At 42.1% G+C, this 20258-nt stretch overlaps 1 protein-coding gene across 5 annotated transcripts in view; it reads right to left on the reverse strand.

The window, feature by feature from the left end:
- SMARCC1 (SWI/SNF related, matrix associated, actin dependent regulator of chromatin subfamily c member 1) overlaps positions 1-20258 on the reverse strand; it is a 175813-nt gene that overhangs the window by 22548 nt on the left and 133007 nt on the right. For all 5 annotated transcript variants that reach the window (XM_045492723.1, XM_045492728.1, XM_045492724.1 and 2 more), the window contains one exon: positions 10203-10337. In XM_045492723.1, the coding sequence (XP_045348679.1) occupies positions 10203-10337 (135 nt within the window). The remainder of the gene's footprint in view (positions 1-10202; positions 10338-20258) is intronic.

Below are 20258 nucleotides of genomic sequence, written 5' to 3' on the forward strand. Positions count from 1 at the left end.
CAAGGTCTTTGTGTTATGTACAAGGTCTGCCTTTCTTTACAACCTTCACCCAGTGAGGTTAACTGTTCTCTGGGCCCACCCAGTATACATGTAATCCTCTGTTTGGCAGGCCTTCAGATATGTAAAAATAGTTTCCATGACTGCTTTAATATTCTCCAGGTAAAACAAGCCTCTCCTGTCCTTTTAATAGTCCCCTCAACTGCTAAAATTTCAAGTCCACACAACCTTCCCAGGTGCTCTCTTCTGGACATGATCTTTTGGTTACTTTTTTTTTTTTTTTAACGTTTTATTTATTTTTGAGAAAAAGAGAGACAGAGCATGAGTAGGGGAAGAGGCAGAGATAGAGGGAGACACAAAACCTGAAGCAGGCTTCAGGCTCGGGGCTGTCAGCACAGAGCCTGACACGGGCCTCAAACTCACTAGCCGTGAGACCATGACCCAAGCCAAAGTCAAATGCTCAACTGCCAGAGCAGCCCAGATGCCCCTGGTTACTATTTTAGAACATGACACAGAGTTAAATCCTCTGGATAGTGGATGTGGCCTTAGCTGCAAATATACACACTTTTCTCTGTGGAGCTTTGACAGTGCCACTGCAAATCTTAGCTTTCAAGTACCCAAAATTATACTGGGTGACACATTCACAGAATATCTCAGATGCCTAAATAAAGATGTGCATGAATCTTGGTTTAAAGAATGTAAGCATTTCAATACTCAAGATAATCTTTCTGGGACCCAAGTTAAAATAAAGAGAAATAAGCAATTATATGTGCCAGGAAATCCAGAAACCATATGCCTGACAGTAGTTCAGAGGATGAAGCACACCTCATATGCTATCAAAATTGATTTGATTCAGGCCTGAAAAAGAAAATCAACTTGAACATGAAAAAAAATAAAAATCCAGATTTCTTGAAGAAGTGTAAAGATTTTAAGGAGGGTTAACGGATCTATTTCCTTCCAATAATGTTCGATCCCACCATTTTCAATGGCAAGACGTAAGTCACTGGGAGACCTTTTTTGAGCTTTTTCTGTCTAACACAGCAGCCATAAGCCACAAATGGCTCCTGAGCACTTGAAATGTGGCTAATCTGAAGTGGTATGTGTTGTAAATATCAAACACACTGAATTCCGAGGTCTTAGTATGGAAAGCAATTGATTTTTCATGCTGATTACATATTCAAATAATATTTTGTATGTACTAGATGAAATAAACATAATTTCACCTTTTATTAATGTGGCTACCAGAAAATTTTAAATGACATATATGGTTCACACTGTATTTGTATTGGATAGCACTATTCCAAGGCATTTAATAGATTAAAAATATGTAACATTTTAGCTTTCAGTTCTACAAATAAATACTGTATACTGTCATTAGGAAAAAGGGGTTGGAATACGCATGAGAATTAGCTTAAGAATATGGGCTGTCAGCAAGAGAGCTGCCTGAGGAGAAGACCATGTGGACCCAAGCGAGAAGTATTACTGGTTATCAGGGGTAGTAACTAGGGAGTGTCCATGGACAGATGGGGTGCAGGAGGACAGGCCACAGGTACAGGGTGAAGAGAACAGGCATGACCAGATGAGGGGGAAGAAAAATGGGAGAGAATAGACGGTAAAGCCTATGTCCCACTGGTTAGCTGGCTTGCAGAGAGTCTCCCTAGGGAGAAGATCTGAAATAAAATAATCTTGTGAGTGGTTGAGGGTTATCAGGAGGGAGTGTGGCAGGGAGCCAACACGCTAGCCTCATTTTCTAGGAAGGGTGACCTGAAGAGGCTAAAGCCTGGTCCCGTCCGCCTCCTCCCTGTTTGCCTAACAAGCAGGGAATTCCAAGCTGTAAAAACCAAGAGTCCTCTGGAAGTTCAGCTCTGCAAGAAGAGAACATGTAATCAAGGAGTAAGAGGCAGTCTGATAAAAAAGGGATCTAGAAATTCTGGCTACAGGCCCTAGGATTTGTTTTCTCCTAACCATTCCTTCTAGGAAATTTAGGACTTTACCGAGATTAGACATAAGAGGTTGCCAGAAAAGGACCTCTATCTATGTTCTGGTCAAGCCACTAATGGTCTGGATGGCTTGGCTGAAGTCCTGCAGTTATGTAAAAACTACGGAATTTAGGTCAAGATCTGCTTTATAAAGAAGCTAAACTGTTACTACAAGAGAGTTTGTGTCTCTGAAGGGAAATTTTGGTCCCTGTGTTGCCTATCTCACTGGTTTTCTTTTTAAACTAAGCCAGTCCTTCTTTGAGAGCTGACCTTAGTCTCAAGGTATTAACCTCAGAAAGAAAAACTTGCCCCATTTTCTGTATCTACAATGGTTACTAACCTTAATTATACTACTTTTTCCAGAGCTTCACTTGTCATTTCAAAACATGGAAGTTAATTAAAAGAAAGTAATTAGAAGAATTAAAATAGATTAAGTGATTAAACACACACGTGCACGCACAAGCACACACACCCCTGAAAGAGAACCCAGCTTAAACTAAAGCTCCAGTGTGGGCTGAACAGGTCCTCTGGGGTGAGAGAAACGTCCGGACAGAGAGCTACCAACTTGGCTCCCAGAGGGCTGTCTCTGCTCTGCGGCATACGGAGCACAGCTCATGGACACGTCGTGGCTTCATCACGCAGAAGAAATAAGTACCTCCTTGTTGTGGGTACTTTGCTGTTACTCAATTGGACTAAAGACTGAATTCACTTTTTGGCAATCCGAAACAATGTAAATGGCAGTTTTTGAGGAGAGTTCGACAGTACAGAGCAAATTTTAAATGCATGCAGCCAGTGATTGTACATCTGGGAATCTATTCTATAAAACTATGTATGTGTGCCTACCAAGGACAGTAATTAAAGTCCTGGTTTTTGTTTGTCTGTCTGTCTTAAAGTTTATTTATTTATTTTGAGAGAGAGACAGTATGAGCAGAGAGAGAATCTCAAGCAAGCACCGTGCCGTCAGCACAGAACCCAATGCGGGGCTTGAACCCACAAACTGTGAGATCATGACCTGGACTGAAATCAAGAGTTGGGACGCTTAACTGACTGAGCCACCCAGCACCCTATAATGTACAACTGTCTGCGATACGCAGAACTAAAAAAAGAAGCTACAGTATTTATTACATAATCCCAATTATATTACAAAAAAAACTTTGTGTTCATGTGCACACACTTTATATACACACTGAAAATGTTACAGAGAATACCAAACAAATTAAGTGATTATTCCTAGAAATGAAATTGAGGGTAAGAGAGACTTTTTAATTCATTTCTTTCTTTACTGAAAGTTTTTTCATCACAAATATTTTTGTTAAAAAACAAACCACTAAAATAAAAAAATAAAAAACCAAAACAGTAAAAGCAGCCAAATTACATGTTACAGATAGCTTGATTTTCTCCTCTCTTTTCCATTTCCTAGGACTATGGATAAAGTCCCAACAGCTAGTAAACAGAATGTTAATGAATCTGTCCATTTTCTTTCGTGGCTCCAATCTGGCTGTAGGGAACCCCACACAGTAGCCCTGCTCTGAAGACACACGCTCCTCCTCCACATTCAAACTCTGCCCTCCTCTCCCCCTTCACTCCTACACTGTGTATGCAGAAAACAGCCAATTCCAAGCGGAATCTGAACACAGCAGAGCACTCTTCTGCACCCAGACACCAAACGCAGACACAGCTGCAAAGTGCAGCATCCAAAGCTCACACAAAGCTCTTCTCCCAACTTCACATGCACACAGCAGGGAGGAAGGCGGGGGGGGGGGGGGGGGGGGCGCGTAAAGCCCATCTACACTGCCCAGAACGGCAATATCAGCTGAGACCTACAACCTCTGACTACTTGGGCTCAGAACTAAGTAAATAATCATGCCTTCCTTTGAAACGTCTGGGGTCAGTAACCAGACATCCACTAACGAAAAACCAAGTCCAAGACATACATATTCATTCCTTCTTACACCCGTGGAAAAGAGAACTCCACCATTGCGTTCTGCTGCCTCCATGTGTGTCTCTGGAGGCGAGACACAAAGGGGCAGCCGGCACTTCGTTATGACAGGTCTTCGGTCCTGCTGCCCTGTGTCTGTCTCTTGTTTTCTGATTCAGAACAAAACCTACACAACTGAGTACAACTTTCTTCATCTCAAATAAAACTACCCGTAACATAATGGTGCATGTCTGACAACAGATTCAATTACATGGCCGGCTGTGTAGAGATGCATTAGTCCAAATTTGCAGAAAACAAAGTTACATACACTTCTCCTGGGGCAGGATAAAATTCACTTTCTGGCTTTTTGTTCTTTCTTCCTTAATTTGTCATCAAGTACAACAAACTTTCCTAAATCTACATCCTATGTGTGATGATGTCCTATTAGCAAAACCTTTAACATTTATCCAGAACTTGACCATTTCTCTTTACATTCATGGCCACTGCCTTGCTCTAAGCCATCATCATCTGATGTGGATTATTTTAACAATCTCTTCATCAGTCTCCCCTTTTCGAACCTTCCCACTTTGTTAATTTACTCTCCACAACAGAGCAGGTACACTGATCCCTGCTCAACTGTAAGGAAGATCATGCCAGCCCTCTGCATTTATTCCATATTTTTATGGAATGCATAAAATAGGCTCTACAGTTATTCCACACTTTAATCAGAGGAAAACGAAAGGCCTCTGGATGGCTTACAGGGATTTCTGTGATTATGTCACCATATCCCTGACTTTATCCTGTCACCTCCTCCTCATTTATGCTCTAGCCCACGCACCTACTCCTTAGTTCCAAACATGCTCTTGCCTGAGAGCCTCTGCGCAATATGTAGGCCTTAGCAGCACATGCCTGTCAGTTTCTGAATAAGGCCTACTCAGATGACACCACTTAAAAGTGAAATCTCTCCTCTTTCCCTGCCTTTTCCCTGCTCACTTTTTGTCACAAATAAACTTAGAAATTAAGAGAAAAAAAAAAGTGAAATGTCTACTTTGCCCCTCCCCCATCGCCTCTATCCAGCCTGTAACATAGAGCTATATGTATGTATATATACACACAGAGCACAGAACATCTTCTAACACCCTTCATTAATCATTTCAAACTCTACAAAGGCAAAGAGTTTGGTTGGGTTTTGTTCACCACTGCATCCCCAGTACCATACACATGCCTAGAACAAAGTAAGTGCTCAATAAATACCTGTTGAATGAACAAATGACCTTAATCCAACACCTATGTGGCAAAAGCCATCAACTCTGGGCAGGAGAACTCTTCAGTTTCCTCTGTAATCATGCCCTTCTCTCCACATTCTGGATTTAGGTCTTTTTTATAGCTAAGTCTCTCCTTCACTAGGAAAGTTTCCTTGATAATCTCAGCCAACCATGGCCTCCTCCTCTCTGGATTTCCATCCTTGCAATAAGCGGTGTCTCTGTGTCTAGCAAGACACCCTCTAACTTCCTTGAGGACTGGGTCTGGGATTCCCACAACGTCCCTCTTTTCTGAAGGTATTCAATTTCTATATCTAGCCAAATGACCTGCAGAAACTCAGAAAGCATTTAGTCCACTAGATCCAAATGGGAACCAGGCTTCAGATAGGGCCCATGCTCCCAAGTCTCCCCAGGTGGCCCTAGTCCTCAACAAAGCCCCTGTCTGAAACCTGCTCTCCTGACTCATGTGTGCTGTTCTCCCGGCATTAAGGCCGCTTAGGTGGGCAGACCCTCTGAGTTGTGAACCCAGCACCAGCTCAGCCTCCTCACCTCAACTAGAGCCAACATTTGTGATCACATCATTTCCCTGACGGACTCTGCACATTTCATAACTGCCTTCCTCCAATATTAGCATTCATGAGACAGCTGTAACAATATCTACCGAACTCTAATTATAGCTATATGCATAGTTTCTATAAAAGATGTACAACTTTTATATCCTTGTCCTTAATTAGTAAATACTTAAAGACTCAAGAGCACTGATTTTAAGTCATTAGAGAAAAAAAGTTCCTACCTGATTCTTAAAGTCTAAGAACAGATTTTTGAAATCCATTGCTATATAAAAAAACCACATGTTTAATGAAAACAAAGTACATCCTGGGACTACCGCTTATAGAGAAAGATGAGCAGAAATGCATCTTAAAGTGACACGATGCAATGTGGTACGGAGAGGAGCACCAGGCGGTGAGCTCAAGGCTCTGGTCCTAGCTGACCTGGACCTTCCAGTGTCAACTGTCTTGAACCCTAATAGAGAGATGATAAAACCTTGCTTATCTCAGAGTCTTTTGGTTAAAATGAGATGAGAATAACTCTTTTCCTTATAAATATAAAGTGCTAGATGAAAACACAGAACTGAACAAACACAGGTTTGACACTTGGCTCTGTCATTACGAACTGTGTTTGGAGGAACATAATATCCCCTACGCCCAAGTCTCTTGGTCTGTAAGAAGAGTTACCAAAAATTGGCCTTATGTTCCCATCTACCATTACTGGTGGATTCTTGTCCAGGGAGATTCAAAGCAATCAGTATTTTCTGCTAATGGCTTCCTCATACAGTTTTTGAGAGATTAAATGAGAAAATCTATATAAAGTGGTTTAGCACAGTGACTTGTCAAATATGTGTTTAGAAAGCTAACAAAGGCTTACAAATATTTGGATCTAATATACAGTAACTGGGTACTGGTGTACCTAAAGAAAAGGAGGTACATCAACATTTACTGAACACCTACTGCGTGCTCAGGCACTGCACCAGACACACGCCACACTCCTCTCATCTGATGCTCGCAACAGTCCTGTGTGGAAATCACAGGTAGAAAAGTAGCCATGGCTTTGCTTGCCCACAGGGAAGGACAGGATAGCAGTGCTTGCTGTAGAAGAGGTTGTCTTCACTGTGCATGACATGAATGGGAGACATTTTGAATTTCATTGGACTCCCTGGTTCTGAGATGAGCCTCCAAGTTGGCCTCAACATTCCTACTTCCTAGTGTTTATACCTCCCCCCGTCCCGAACCCTGTCTACCCCCCAACCAGAGTTGGTATGTGTAACAGAGAGAACACAGCAGAAGCGAAGGGATGGGACTTCCATGTTTAGGTTACAAAAGACAGTGTGGCTTCCATTCTGGGGGCTCTTTCATGTTCTTGCTCTTTGTAGTCACTTACTCTGGGGAAGCTCCTTCATGAATAGAAAAGTACACGTGGCAGGAGCTGAAGTTCTTGCCAACAACCATGGGAGTCAGTTGGGAAGTGTGAGCTCTGGCCCTGCGGAAACTTAGGAAGTCCACAACCTCATAGGTCCCAGCCTGAGCTACCCAGCCAAGCTGCCTACCTCCCAACTCTCAGAAACCACGTTAAGACTTGGTTTTCTGTTTTCAGTCACTAAGCTCTGGGGTCATTTTCCACATAGCAATAAATAACACAGCTGTGTTACTGACACTGAGTGGCAAGGAGTAGGGACTGTCCCACACTAAAAATTTTCTTGCTCCAAATGCTGATTGAGAGAAGGCAGGACAACCACAAAGATTTTCAGCACAACAACCCTGTGTGGTGGAGAGAGTCAGCAGAAATGCAGTCCCAACGTTTTCAGTTCTGTTGTTTTATTCAGAGACTAGCCTAAAATGTTTTATGGGCTCTGATTAGAATTTAATAGCAAAGACAAGACTCAAGTAAGAAAAATACAGTGCAATGTAATTTGAGACAATAATTATTACAAATCCACAGACAAGGGAAGTTCTGAAGGTCCAAGAGAAGTGCAGCCATTATAGTGGGCCAGTGGGTGTCTGAGAATCAGTGGCGAGAACTGGAAAAGGGCAGAGGGCAGTTCTAATCTAGGTGACAATTTCACTGGGGGTTTAAAAGAGTGGGGGATCCCCAGGTACAACCTCTGAAAGAAAGTGACTTAGAGCTGAGAAAAGAGCACCCTGACAATCTGGACAATGTTCTGTAAGTGCCCAGTCATGCCAATCTTCCAGGCTGATACATCAGTTCTGTTTTATGAAGGACAGAAAGGCATCTGGTTGTCAGTGGGAATGACCCAATCATCATGTAGATCCTGCATGTGCCAATAATCCACTATGTTATAACCCCCTGTTACCCTAAGGCCACTAAAAAAAAAATCCATAAATGACAAAAAGACAGCTTATGAGGGTAAGATAAACACAAATAGTCATGCCTCACAGCTCCAGCTCACCTCAGAGAAGTATTCTCTGCCACCCTCTTGCTCTCCCCATGTTCCAGGTCTGCCTCCTCTCTGCCCTCACTGGGGCACTGAACACACTGTATCATCATTGGTTTTCTTGAGTTCCTCCCCCATTAAACCAAAGGGCAGACTTTCCACTTCTCCAGCTTCCAACACTGATGCTGGTGTACATTCATTCAATATTTGCTGACACCAGGGCCTATGATGTGCCAGCTCTGTGTTTACCAAGACACTCGATCAATTCTCTCAAAGGGCATATACTCTGGAATGCGAGATGGACACACGAATCAGCAACTACCACACAGTGTAAGTGCTCTATCAGGCTGCCACGACAGCAGATGGGGTGGGCAAGTCACCCATAGGGGCAGTGCTGAGGGATGCAGAAGTGGGGATCAGGGCCTTGCTGGCAGAGGAGCACAATGCACATGGGGGCACAGAGAACAAGGCCATGAGGGCAGCCTGCATGTGGTGTGGTGTGGCTAGTATACAGAGGGTGACAGAGATGAGACCAGGGTGGCCAGCAGCTCCTAGGGAAGGAGAGGGCCGATGATGTGAGAGATGCTTACAGGTCAGGAAACTGGGGGTGGGTATGGGAGGGGGTGGGTAAGAGAATTACCGAAGCAGCCTCTCCATCCTTCAGGGTCAGAAAACCTGCTGATCTCAGGACAAAATGAAAATGGTCTGTTTTGTAATAGTTACTGGAATGAGGAATTTGCCAGAGGATGCGACTAGGCTGACCACTAAGAAATAGCTAAATAAACACAAACACGTCCTTAAAATTAAAACTCTTAGGGTAACTGGGTGGCCTAGTTGGTTAAGCATCCAACTCTTCGACTTGGCTCAGGTCATGGTCTCACGGTTCAAGGGATTGATCTCCATGTCGGGCTCTACACTGGCAGTGTGGAGCCTGCTTGGGATTCTCTCTCCCTCTCTGCCTCTCCCTCTCTCTCTGCCTCTCCCCTGCTTGTGCTCTCTCTCAAAAGAAATATACATTAAAACAAACAAACAAACAAACAAACAAACAAACGCCACCAAAATTCTTCTGGGATAATTTAATCTTAAGGTTAAATTATCTACCATTTAGAGATACCAGTATCTCATACATAAAGAAGTCAAAAACAGGGTGCCTGGGTAGCAAAGTTGGTGAAGCGTTCGACTCAATTTCAGCTCAGGTCATGATCTCACAGTTTCTAAATTCGAGCCCTACATGGGGCTCTGTGCTGACAGAGCGGATCCTGTTTGGGATTCTTCCCCTCTCTCTGCCTTTCCCCTGCTTGGACTCAAAATAAAGAAATAAAAACTGGAAAACAAAAAAAAAGTCAAAATAATCAGAACAAGTCCTAGCTAAATCCACTGCTTAGAAAGTTACTAATTCCTCCTCTGGTCAATTCATTAAAATAAATTTCTCTGTAATTTTGAATAATTAACTGTTTCACTGTACGTTTCTTTTTGTTGCTTCCTTCTTCATTTTTGGCCTTTTTCATCATTCTCTTGATCCTGTTTGGGCCACATCCTTCTATCAGAAGTGTCTGTCCCCATACATACTACTGAGGCGCTCAGCAAGGCCCACCTGACCTCCGCCATGCAGGGGAGGAAGGAAGACTGAAAGTCCAAGGTTGGATCAGGGGAGGGTTTGGTTAAAAGATATCACAGAAAAAAGGCTCCTCACTCAAGATGAGATTAACTCCTACTTTCTGGTATTTGTATTGAAGAAGACATGAAATCAAGAAAATTCTTCAATCAGACAAGGGAGCTACATGACTTCTACTTTATTGGTAACAAGTAGGGAGTAAGTCTAAGATGTAACTTCTATAGACGAAAGAATTGATACCATCATGCACCTGGGAAAGCGGAGAGGTGTAAAAGCTGAGGTGTAAATCATTAGTTTTAGAATGAGAAAAGAGTGCTTTTTGTTTATCATCAAAGGCTGATAATCCCTTTGAAAGGGCAAAGTAAACACATAAACAAGGACCAATGGAGTAGGTTACTATTCATTTTATCTAACTTGTAGTTTAGGAAAGGTGGTCATTATTTAATTGTCAAGAAGCCACTACAAACTTCCCCTTACTTACAGCCTCCTTCTCTCTGTCCATGATAGTTTCCAGCTCCTCAAAATGTCGCAGTTTGATCTCCAATTTCTTCATTTGTGTCTCAACCAGTAGGGCCACCAGAGACTTGATCTTTCTCTCTTCCACGGCAGCCAGGTGCTAAGTGTAAAAGATCATTCAAATTAGGTAGGTAAACATTTGCTTAAAATACAGAAACAAAATGCTCACATTGATATTCAAAGTAGGGATTATATAATTAAGAACAATGACCGATGCCCCCTTTCTATGTTTCTACCAAACATTTACTTCAATTTAAAATAACTATTGCTGAATTTCTGGTCCTTATAGGTATAAATAACCCTGTTAAAGGGTTAAAAAAACAAAAAAAAAACCCAAAACCCTCCCTCCCACAGTAAACTACTCCCCTCAAAAAGAGCCCACCACAAAGGGGAAGTGTAATCAGAACACTGATAGGCAAAGAGGAGGACACAAGCAGCCTGGGGTACACTTCCCATCTACCACCCACCTACCTCGCACCCTCACCCTTTTACTCTATGCCTCCCCTCACTATCCTTCCCCCTTTATGAACTGTCCAGGGACAGCTAAACAGTGGATTCTCTCAGCACCCAACACTCAGACACAAAGCTTCTGGCTTCTCTCTAGTGAGTGGAACCACGTGTGGAAAGGAGAGGGTGAACAATATTCCACCCCTATGTTTGCAGATAGGATCCAGAGCAAGAGGAACAAATATAGTACAGAACAAGAAGTTACACTGGAAGAATGTGCTACTCACCCGCTACAGGATGGATGATGAGCCCTATTCATTCACACTTCCTGCCTACTCAGCAGCACACAGAGGAAGGCACCACATTACACCGAGAAGATGAGGGTCCCATATTTGGTCCTGACTACCTGTATCTGGGAATGGGTCAATCCCACCTAATCCAGACACCATCTAAGAGCTTACACTAACAAACCCCCAATAGCATTTTGCATTCACTTTCATTACATCTGTTGAATTTATGTGCTCATCTTGCTTCTACACGAGTGAGAAGTAACACAAGGTGGCTGTCCTAATCTCTGTTTCTTACAGAATCTAGAAGGAGCTAACATGCAGGAGGTATGTAACATAGGCTTTTGGGAGCTAAATTAACAGACACTTAAATGAGAATCTTATTTTTCACTCTCTTATAGTTAGAAAAGAGAAATGCAATTTTATACCATAGAGATCCATTAATAGGAAGAGGCAATGTATAAGCAAAAGGTGATGATAAGCAGATTTTATGAATAATCCATGGCCGTTCATGATACATCTGCCTCCCTAACCACTTTGAACTACAACAGTAACAAGTTTAAATAAAGATCACATGATTTGGGGAGCCTGGGTGGCTCAGTTAAGTGTCCAACTCTTGATTTTGGCTCAGGTCATGATCTTGTGGTTCTTGAGTTCGAGCCCGCATTGGGCTCTGTGCTGACAGCACAGAGCCTGGAGCCTGCTTTAGATTCTGTGCCTCCCCCCACCCCCTTCCTCTGCACACACTCTGTCTCTCTCTCTCAAAAATAAATTTTAAAAAATTCAATTCCAGAAGAAAAAACAGAAGTAAACCTAAATGATTTTGGGTTAAGTGAAAGATTTCTTAGATGTGACACCAAAAGCAAAAATGTTAAAAGGGAAGGTTGAAAACTTGAAGTTCATCAAAATCAAAAACATCTCTGCTTCAAAGGACACCATCAAGAAGGTGAAAACACAGCTCACAGACTGTGAGAAAGTATTTGCAAATCATATGTGTGATGAAAGAGTTGTGTCCAGCGTATATGAAGAACTCTTAGACTTCATGCCTATGGATGAAGTGATGCTGGTAGGAATGTGTGGGACTTCAAATACAAGCTGGTCACCATCTCAGACACTTGGCAAATTTTGAAGATGCAGAGGATGGGAAGCTAAGGAGTTAGGTTCAAGGAAGAAAAGAAATTCCTGAAAACTCCCATTTGGTGTGATCAAGATTATTTCAAAATCTCAACTGTAAGTTCTGGAAAGTCACACCCAAGGATCAGGGGTGGTCCTGGAGGAGAATGACCAAAGTGTCATCTAGCTTCAACTCAATCCCTGCCTCAATCAGTTTGGTTATCACCTGGGGCATCTGGATCTTATATATATATTTCTCCTTGTCTTTTTACACGGAGAATCTGAATTTGTTTTAATGTTTGCTTATTTTGAAAGAGAGTGTGCACCAGCAGGGGAGGGGCAGAGAGAGAGACAGAATCCCAAGCAGGCTCTGCACTATCAGTGCAGAGCTCAACATGGGGCTCAATCCCACGAACCATGAGATCAAGACTTGAGCCGAAATCAAGAGTTGGACACTGAACTGACTGAGCCACCCAAGCATCCCTGGACAACCTAAATTTTTATACATATGTGGCATTCAATCAAAAAAGCAGATCCACAAATGGCGCAGGCATTGGACTTATTAGCAGGGGAGAACATTAAAGTAAGTTAAGATCACTATTTTTAAGAAAATGTAGGAAAATATGGATAAAAAGAAAATTTCAATATATTTACACTTTGTATAAGAATCAATATACACCTGACTGAAATTATGACTAAAATATATACTAACCGAAAATAACAACTCAAAGATCAGGCTTAAAAGGGTAAGGCTTGGGGCGCCTGGGTGGCTCAGTCAGTTAAGTGTCCAACTCTTGATTTCAGCTCAAGTCACGATCTTGTGGTTCGTGATATCTAGCCCTGGGTCAGGCTCCGTGCTGAAACAGTGGAGTCTGCTTGGGATTCTCTCTCTCTCTTCTCCCTCTGCCTCATCCTGGCAGCACACATACAAGTGCGCGCATGCGCACTCTTTCTCTCGCTCAAATATACGTTTTATGTATATATTATATATGTTATATATACATAAAAATTATGTATCTATAATTTGTATGTATATATAATACACATATAAATTATACATATTTATTTATATTTTAAAAAGGGGGGAGCGCACCTGGGTGGCTCAGTCGGTTAAGCGTCTGACTTGATTTTGGCACAGGTCCTGGTCTCACAGTTCGAGAGATTGAGCCCCGCATTGGGCTCTGCACTGACAATACGGAGCCTGCTTTGGATTCTGTCTCCCTCTCTCTCTGTCCCTCCCCCACTTGTACTCTCTCAAAAATAAACAAACATTTTTTAAAAATGCAGAATCCGTGAAGCACAATAAAATGAAGTATTCTGTAACCATGGCCTGGAAATTACCCTACCCCTTTGTGACTATTTCCTCATTTGTGACACTGGAAAACTGCACCCACGACAGGGTAGGAGGGAGGACACACACAATGTATGCAGAACAGTGCCTGGAGTATGTATGAGTAACAGTATGAGTGGGTGTCTCATACTTGTGAGCTGTAACACGGCTGATAACCTGGGAGCCTAATTTGTTGGGAGACTCTCCTCTACCTGCACCAACCACTTTCAACGTCTTTTTTTTTTTTTTTAATGTTTTATTTATTTCTGAGACAGAGAGAGACAGAGCATGAGCAAGGGAGGGGCAGAGAGAGAGAGACACACAGAATCCGAAACAGGCTTCAGGCTATGAGCTGTCAGCACAGAGCCTGACGCGGGGCTCTAACGCACGAACCGTGAGATCATGACCTGAGCCGAAGCTGGATGCTTAACCAACTGAGACACCCAGGTGCCCCTCAACATGTCTTTTAAGACTCAGCATTAGGAATCACTTCCTCTGGGCAGCTTCTTGGCTCCCACAGTCACAATGACAATACTCACTGAACTGCACTTTATTTAGTCACTTGATGTTCACTTCCAGGGCCTAGGCTCGAGGATGCCCTGTATTTTGCAGGCTTGGCAATTTTAAAGGAGGAAACAAGGATATGAGGTGGAAAGTGAACAGAGAAAAGAGGCAGCCTTTATCAAAAGCCTAGAATTCACCTGTGCTCAAGGTTAGAAAAACCACTAGAAATCTCTGCAAGTAAATGCGGGCACTTTGGAATGAAGGATGAAAAAAACCATGGCCCGCAAACTAAAGAAAAAAATTTGAGTAAAAAACTCAGGAAAAGAAACAAAAACTTCATCCTCTAAACTTTATGGCAGTTTATTTACTATTAAAGACTTACAGAATTATTACACTGACCTCTAGTTGAAGAAAAAAATTTTTTTTAACTTTTCAAAAAAATGTTTGCTTATGTATTTTGAGAGAAAGAGGCAAAGAGCAGAGGAGGGTCAGAGAGAGAGAGAGAGAGAGAGAGAGAGAAAGAGAGAGAGAGAGAGAGAGAGGATGAATCCCAAGCAGGCTCCACACTGTCAGTGCAGAGCCCAATGTGGGGCTCAAATTTATGAACTGTGAGATCATGACCTGAGCCAAAATCAAGACCCGACACTTAACCAACTGAGCTACCTAGGCGCCCCTAAAGAAAAAATTTTAATAAGTTATCAAAATTACCCCATTACAAGTATAAGCATTATTCACTGATAACGTTGATAACATCTGGGTTTTGAGTAGAAATAGGAGAAAAGAACTAATGTTGCACATTAAATTTAGTTTTTTTCACATTTCATGTCTTAATAATAATACTTACATACAAGTTCTGATTTTCTTTATATGATTGTTAAAACCAAATGACTACATCTTCTACTTTGCTCTAGCTCACAATTCTTATTTGTGAGAGAAGAAATCAACAGATTTCTCTGAAAGAAGTGGCCTGGTCCTTTGTACCATCTCACTTTCTGAATTTTGCTGAGTGGATCCTACTGAATGTGTTAACATGTCATTTCTCGATCTTCTGCATTTCTTGATCTAGGGGTTAGAGCCTCTTTTAAAAAAAATATTTATTTAGGGAGTGGGTGAGCAAGCGGGGGAGAGGAGCAGACAGGGGGAGGGGGGAGAGAGAATCTCAAGCAGGCTCCATACTCAGCACAGAGCCCGATGCAGGGCTCGATCCCATAACCCTGGGATCATGACCTGAGCCGAAATCAAGAGTTGGATGCTCAATCAACTTAGCCACCCAGGTGCCCTGAGCCTCCTTTTTGACTTAACTTCCATGACTGTTCTTATTGTTACTGGTACAAGATTCACTTGCACCTGAGAGATGACAAGAAGGTAGTATGTTTCACAGAACAGCATATGTCCTGCCACCAAGACTCTAAATTTTGCTACTTTATGGATTCGGTGACATACATGCATCAAATCAATCCAGTAGAAGTCACAAAGGCTTAGGAGCCAATTCTTCAGGAAATTACAAAGCCTTCGCAGAGGCTTGAAGTGGCTGAATAAATGTTACCAAACACTGGACAAAAGTGATAAAGGGATCCAAATACTACTCATGTCTGCTTTAAAAAAAAAAAAAAAGAATCTTAGAATGTAAAAGCAAGAGTGAGCTGTTGAAATGCATTACTGACCTGGGGGATATCCTGGGTTTTATTAAGCATTGACATCATTCTAGCCACCATGCTGTATTTTCATGGTACTTCTTTTATTTCTAATAACCTACCAAAAAAGAATTTTTATGTATAGAAAGAAACTGAACTCTATATAGAAAGAAAAAAACTAAAGCTTAGAAAAGTTAATTATCTTGCCAACGGTCACAGTTAAGTGAACTGGGAACGAAACTCAGTTCTGAAGCATACCTTGAAACAAAACCAGCCACTAAGAAAGCTGACACATGGAGACATGGAGGAGTTAATGTTTCCCTCTTTCTTCTGTTCTTTATTTTTTGGTTCTTAAAAATTAGAAACTTAAATCACAGACATACTAAGAAAACAAACAAACAAAAAAAGAAGGTATTTTTTTTTGAGCTAGCTGTTGGGTTTTTAATTGCACAATGTTTGAAAACATTATCTTCGAAACGGAGAATTTTATCAGATTACATTTATGCATTGGCTGGGATCACCAGACTCAAAGTCTGCAGAATCCGGGTTTTGGTCTTTGTTCTACAACTAGTCATATAACCTGAGGCTTCTCATCAACTTCTCTGGGTTTGTTTCTACATCTATGAGATGAAAGAGTTTAAGAAACTCAAAAATCATCTGTGATATTAACATATGAAACATCTTTCCTGTTAGAACTTAAAGTGTGTACTAAGGTTAGTAATCCAGTTATAAACATAACTTGTGTAAAAATGAAATACGCAAAAGTAGAACAGATTTATGTGTTGTAAAAAAGTTTCATTCCAAGAAATTATATAAAATTGTATTTAATTCCTAATTAGATCTCATTTAATACTAACTTCTTAAGGTTATATTTCTAGCATTTTATACATATTCTTTTTGTTTTTCCTTCACAACTAAATATATATCCTAATGGCTCAAGAAAAATGTGAAGTTCAAGGTTAGTGGGCTGAGTTCCTAAGAGGCAGGAACCATCCATATTTCTTTGGCATCAAATAAACCTACCACTGTGTAGACCCTCAAATACCAGTTAAATGAATAATCAAAATATGGCATTTCCATCTTACAGAATGCTTTTTAAAAAAAAAAAAAAAATTTTTTTTTAACTTTTATTCACTTTTGAGAGACAGAGACAGAGCATGAGTAGGGGAGGGGCAGAGAGAGAGAGGGAGACACAGCATCCAAAGCAGGCTCCACGCTCTGAGCCGTCAGCACAGAGCCCGATGTAGGGCTCGAACCCACGAACCGCAAGAGCATGACCTAAGCTGAAGTCAGGCGCTTAACTGAGCCACCCAGGCGCCCCCAGAATGCGTTTTTAATTCTTAACTTGATTCTTATAATAACGTTGTTAAAAAGGTAGATCAGGGGCGCCTGGGTGGCGCAGTCGGTTAAGCGTCCGACTTCAGCCAGGTCACGATCTTGCGGTCCGTGAGTTCGAGCCCCGCGTCAGGCTCTGAGCTGATGGCTCAGAGCCTGGAGCCTGTTTCCGATTCTGTGTCTCCCTCTCTCTCTGCCCCTCCCCCATTCATGCTCTGTCTCTCTCTGTCCCAAAAATAAATAAACGTTGAAAAAAGAAAAAAATTTTTAAAAAAAGGTAGATCAGAAAGGAGCTCTGATTCAAACAAAATGATATAGGTTCAGAAAATTTATTTTAGTTGCCTAAGTTAAGAAACTAGTAAATGGTAGAGCCGGAACTAAAAGTTTAAATTCTAAATTCAAAGCTTTTTATAGTTATCCACAAATGCCTGTTTAGAACAATTAATATTTAGTGGATACTTTCCCGGGGAATTCTTAGAAGGGACGTGCAGTAGATTAAAGATGGCCATAAACTCACTGGCTTTCTTTTCATGGAGAGGAGGGTCTATAATCCCTCCTCTCGAATCAAGGCAGGTTCTCTAATTGCCTTGCCCAAGAGAAAACAGTGGTGCCATTTTCCAGTTCCCAGCTTGGGAACTTCATGTCCTGTCTTTTGGAACGTTCCTTCTGGGAGTCCCTAGCTGCCATATACTACATGTGATCAACGTGGAAGAGACCACAGAGAGAGACCTCAAGACTGCATGAAGAGGAAAAAGAAACCAGCCACTTCTACCAAGGATTAGGACTTGAAGGAATCTGTCTCAGACTCTCCATGAACCTACCTGTGAGGTGAGTACTGCTAAATGATTCAACTGATACCACATGGAGCAGAATTGCACAGGTGTCTAGTGCTCAAATTTTGCACAATCATGAGCTATAATAAAAAATGGTTGTTTTTTAAAAACACTAAATTCTTTTCCCACTATGGGAAAAGAATCTGGTATCTGGAAATGGGGTGCTGTTGTATCAAAAACTTTCAGTATGGCTTCAGATCATGCAGTGGGCACAGGCTGAAAGGATCTCAAGAAAACCACTGGCAAGAGCTTTTAGAACAGAGAGGAAAATGTTCCTGGAGGTTGGAGAGAAGCAGATCTTCTCTCCAAAGAGAAGTTTGGAAACACTGTCACTTCTGGTGATGTGGAAAATAGGAGTCATCAATGAACTTGTGAATCTGGCTGGAGTGATTTCTAGACAAAACATAAACTTTCTTTAGGCATTTTATTACAAGCAGCCAGAAGAGAAAGGAACCAAAGAGGGAACTATTCCATCTTCAGGCCATCACTATTGGAGTTAGAAATCTCCTAGACAATTAAGAGCAAATACAACAAGGTTTAAAATGAAACTTTCTCATCTCTAGTTGCTCCCAGCAAGGGTTTGAAACTAAAAAATGGCTTCAGGACAAAGATAAAATCCAGAACATTACCAGTTAGTCGTGACCTGAGAGTAAACAGCTCAAGGTGTGGCTGTAAGACATTCTGATCAAAAAGTATCGTAGGATTTCTAAGAATCTTAGAATTTCTAAGAATAAGGGTATTCTTGCCTCTTATACTCTTAGACTCTCTTTACTAGACAGGAGGGCCTCTAAGTATCTTCAAGAGCATGTCTCCTATATTCTATAATACTACAAGTTAATGTTTTCCAACAAGTTTGAAGGTTTTCATCAGCCACAATTCCCACCAACCCCCCTACCCCCCGCCTCCACTCTTTCCTTTCCTTCTGGGACTCATATTACAGGCTAAGAAAGGCCCCTCACAGCAGCAAAATTGGGCTGATTTTTTAATGGCAAAGGAAAAGGATTCAGAATGCAGTATCCAAAGACCACAGGGCCAAGCCAAAAGCTGTAGAGAATAAGTCACAGAGGGCAAGACTGGGGCCCTGGGAAGACAGAAAGGGGAAACATATGCCTGACTAGATTTCAAAGTTGCTCTGAACTATGTGTGCTCTCTCAGGGCCTTCCATCTTCACACTTACTGAATGTGAGTGCAGTTTCTCTCCAAGTTTCCAACCACTTTTATGTCAGTCCTCAAATTCTTCTGAGATGACCAACATGCAAGGAGCTGCACCTGAAAGACCACTCCTAAAGAGAGCTTCCTCTGTACCCGAAATTGATTTAGAGAAGATCTCAAAAGCCCAGCCTTAGCCTGATTATCATAATAACATGAAACCATGGAATGCTTACTTTTCAGTTGGGAGATATGTAGGTAATTGGTGACCAGAGGATAGACTGGGGGGTTTAAGGTGGCATGCCTTCTGTGTAGAGGCATGGTCAATGATCCCTCACCTTGAATTTGGATAGAACTTTTTTGCTGTTTGTTTTTGAGAGAGAGAGAGTGCGCACGTGCGCCAGTGGGGGAGAGGCAGAGAGACAGAGACAGACAGAGAGACAGACACACACACACACAGAGATTCCCTTCTGGTGGCTTGGGACACTTTTCTCTTAAAATTATAAGCTTCCAAGTAAAAAGTCCAACTATTTTGATACCAACCTAATGTGAGGAAGCCCAAGATAACGAACTCTGTAGATGAGCTGTGTGGAGACAGTGATGTCAGCCAGTCCCAGGTCATACAGCCACCCTGCTTACCTAACATCAGGCACAGCAGGGAGGTTGCCTCAGGTCCTCCCTTCACAGCCCAGCTGTGAGCAACCTTAGCCAATGTCACATGGAACAGGGCTTGTCCAGCTGAGTCTGCCTAATTCCTCAGTCATAAAAATGATAAGATGCAATAAAGTGATGATGGTCTTAAGCTTGGTTTTGTAATGGTTACATAGCCCTGGGTAACTGGGGCAGGAGCACTACTAACGCTCAAGCTAAGGATTCCTGAAGGTCTGGCAGCAGTGACGACCAGGGCTTCCCCAAGAAGGGCTGTCGGGAGCTCACATCCCTTCACATACTGGCTTTATGGAACTTAAGAACGATGAGGGGCGCCTGGGTGGCTTAGTCGGTTGAGCATCCGGCTTCAGCTCAGGTCATGATCTCACAGTTTGTGATTTCGAGCCCCATGTCGGGCTCTGTGCTGACAGCTCAGAGCCTGGAGCCTGTTTCGGATTCTGTGTCTCCCTCTCTCTCTGCTCCTCTCCCACTCGTGCTCTATCTCTTTATCTCTCAAAAATAAGTAAACATTAAAAAATTGGTTTTTTTTTTTTTTTTTTTTTAAGAATGATGAGGTGTGGGAGTGTGGCCCAGATGTGTGCTATGTGGAGAAATGACCTAAAAGAGATGAATGAGGGGCGCCTGGGTGGCGCAGTCGGTTAAGCGTCCGACTTCAGCCAGGTCACGATCTCGCGGTCCGGGAGTTCGAGCCCCGCGTCGGGCTCTGGGCTGATGGCTCAG

Source organism: Leopardus geoffroyi, chromosome A2 (assembly GCF_018350155.1).
Source record: "Leopardus geoffroyi isolate Oge1 chromosome A2, O.geoffroyi_Oge1_pat1.0, whole genome shotgun sequence".
Classification (NCBI taxonomy): Eukaryota; Metazoa; Chordata; class Mammalia; order Carnivora; family Felidae; genus Leopardus; species Leopardus geoffroyi.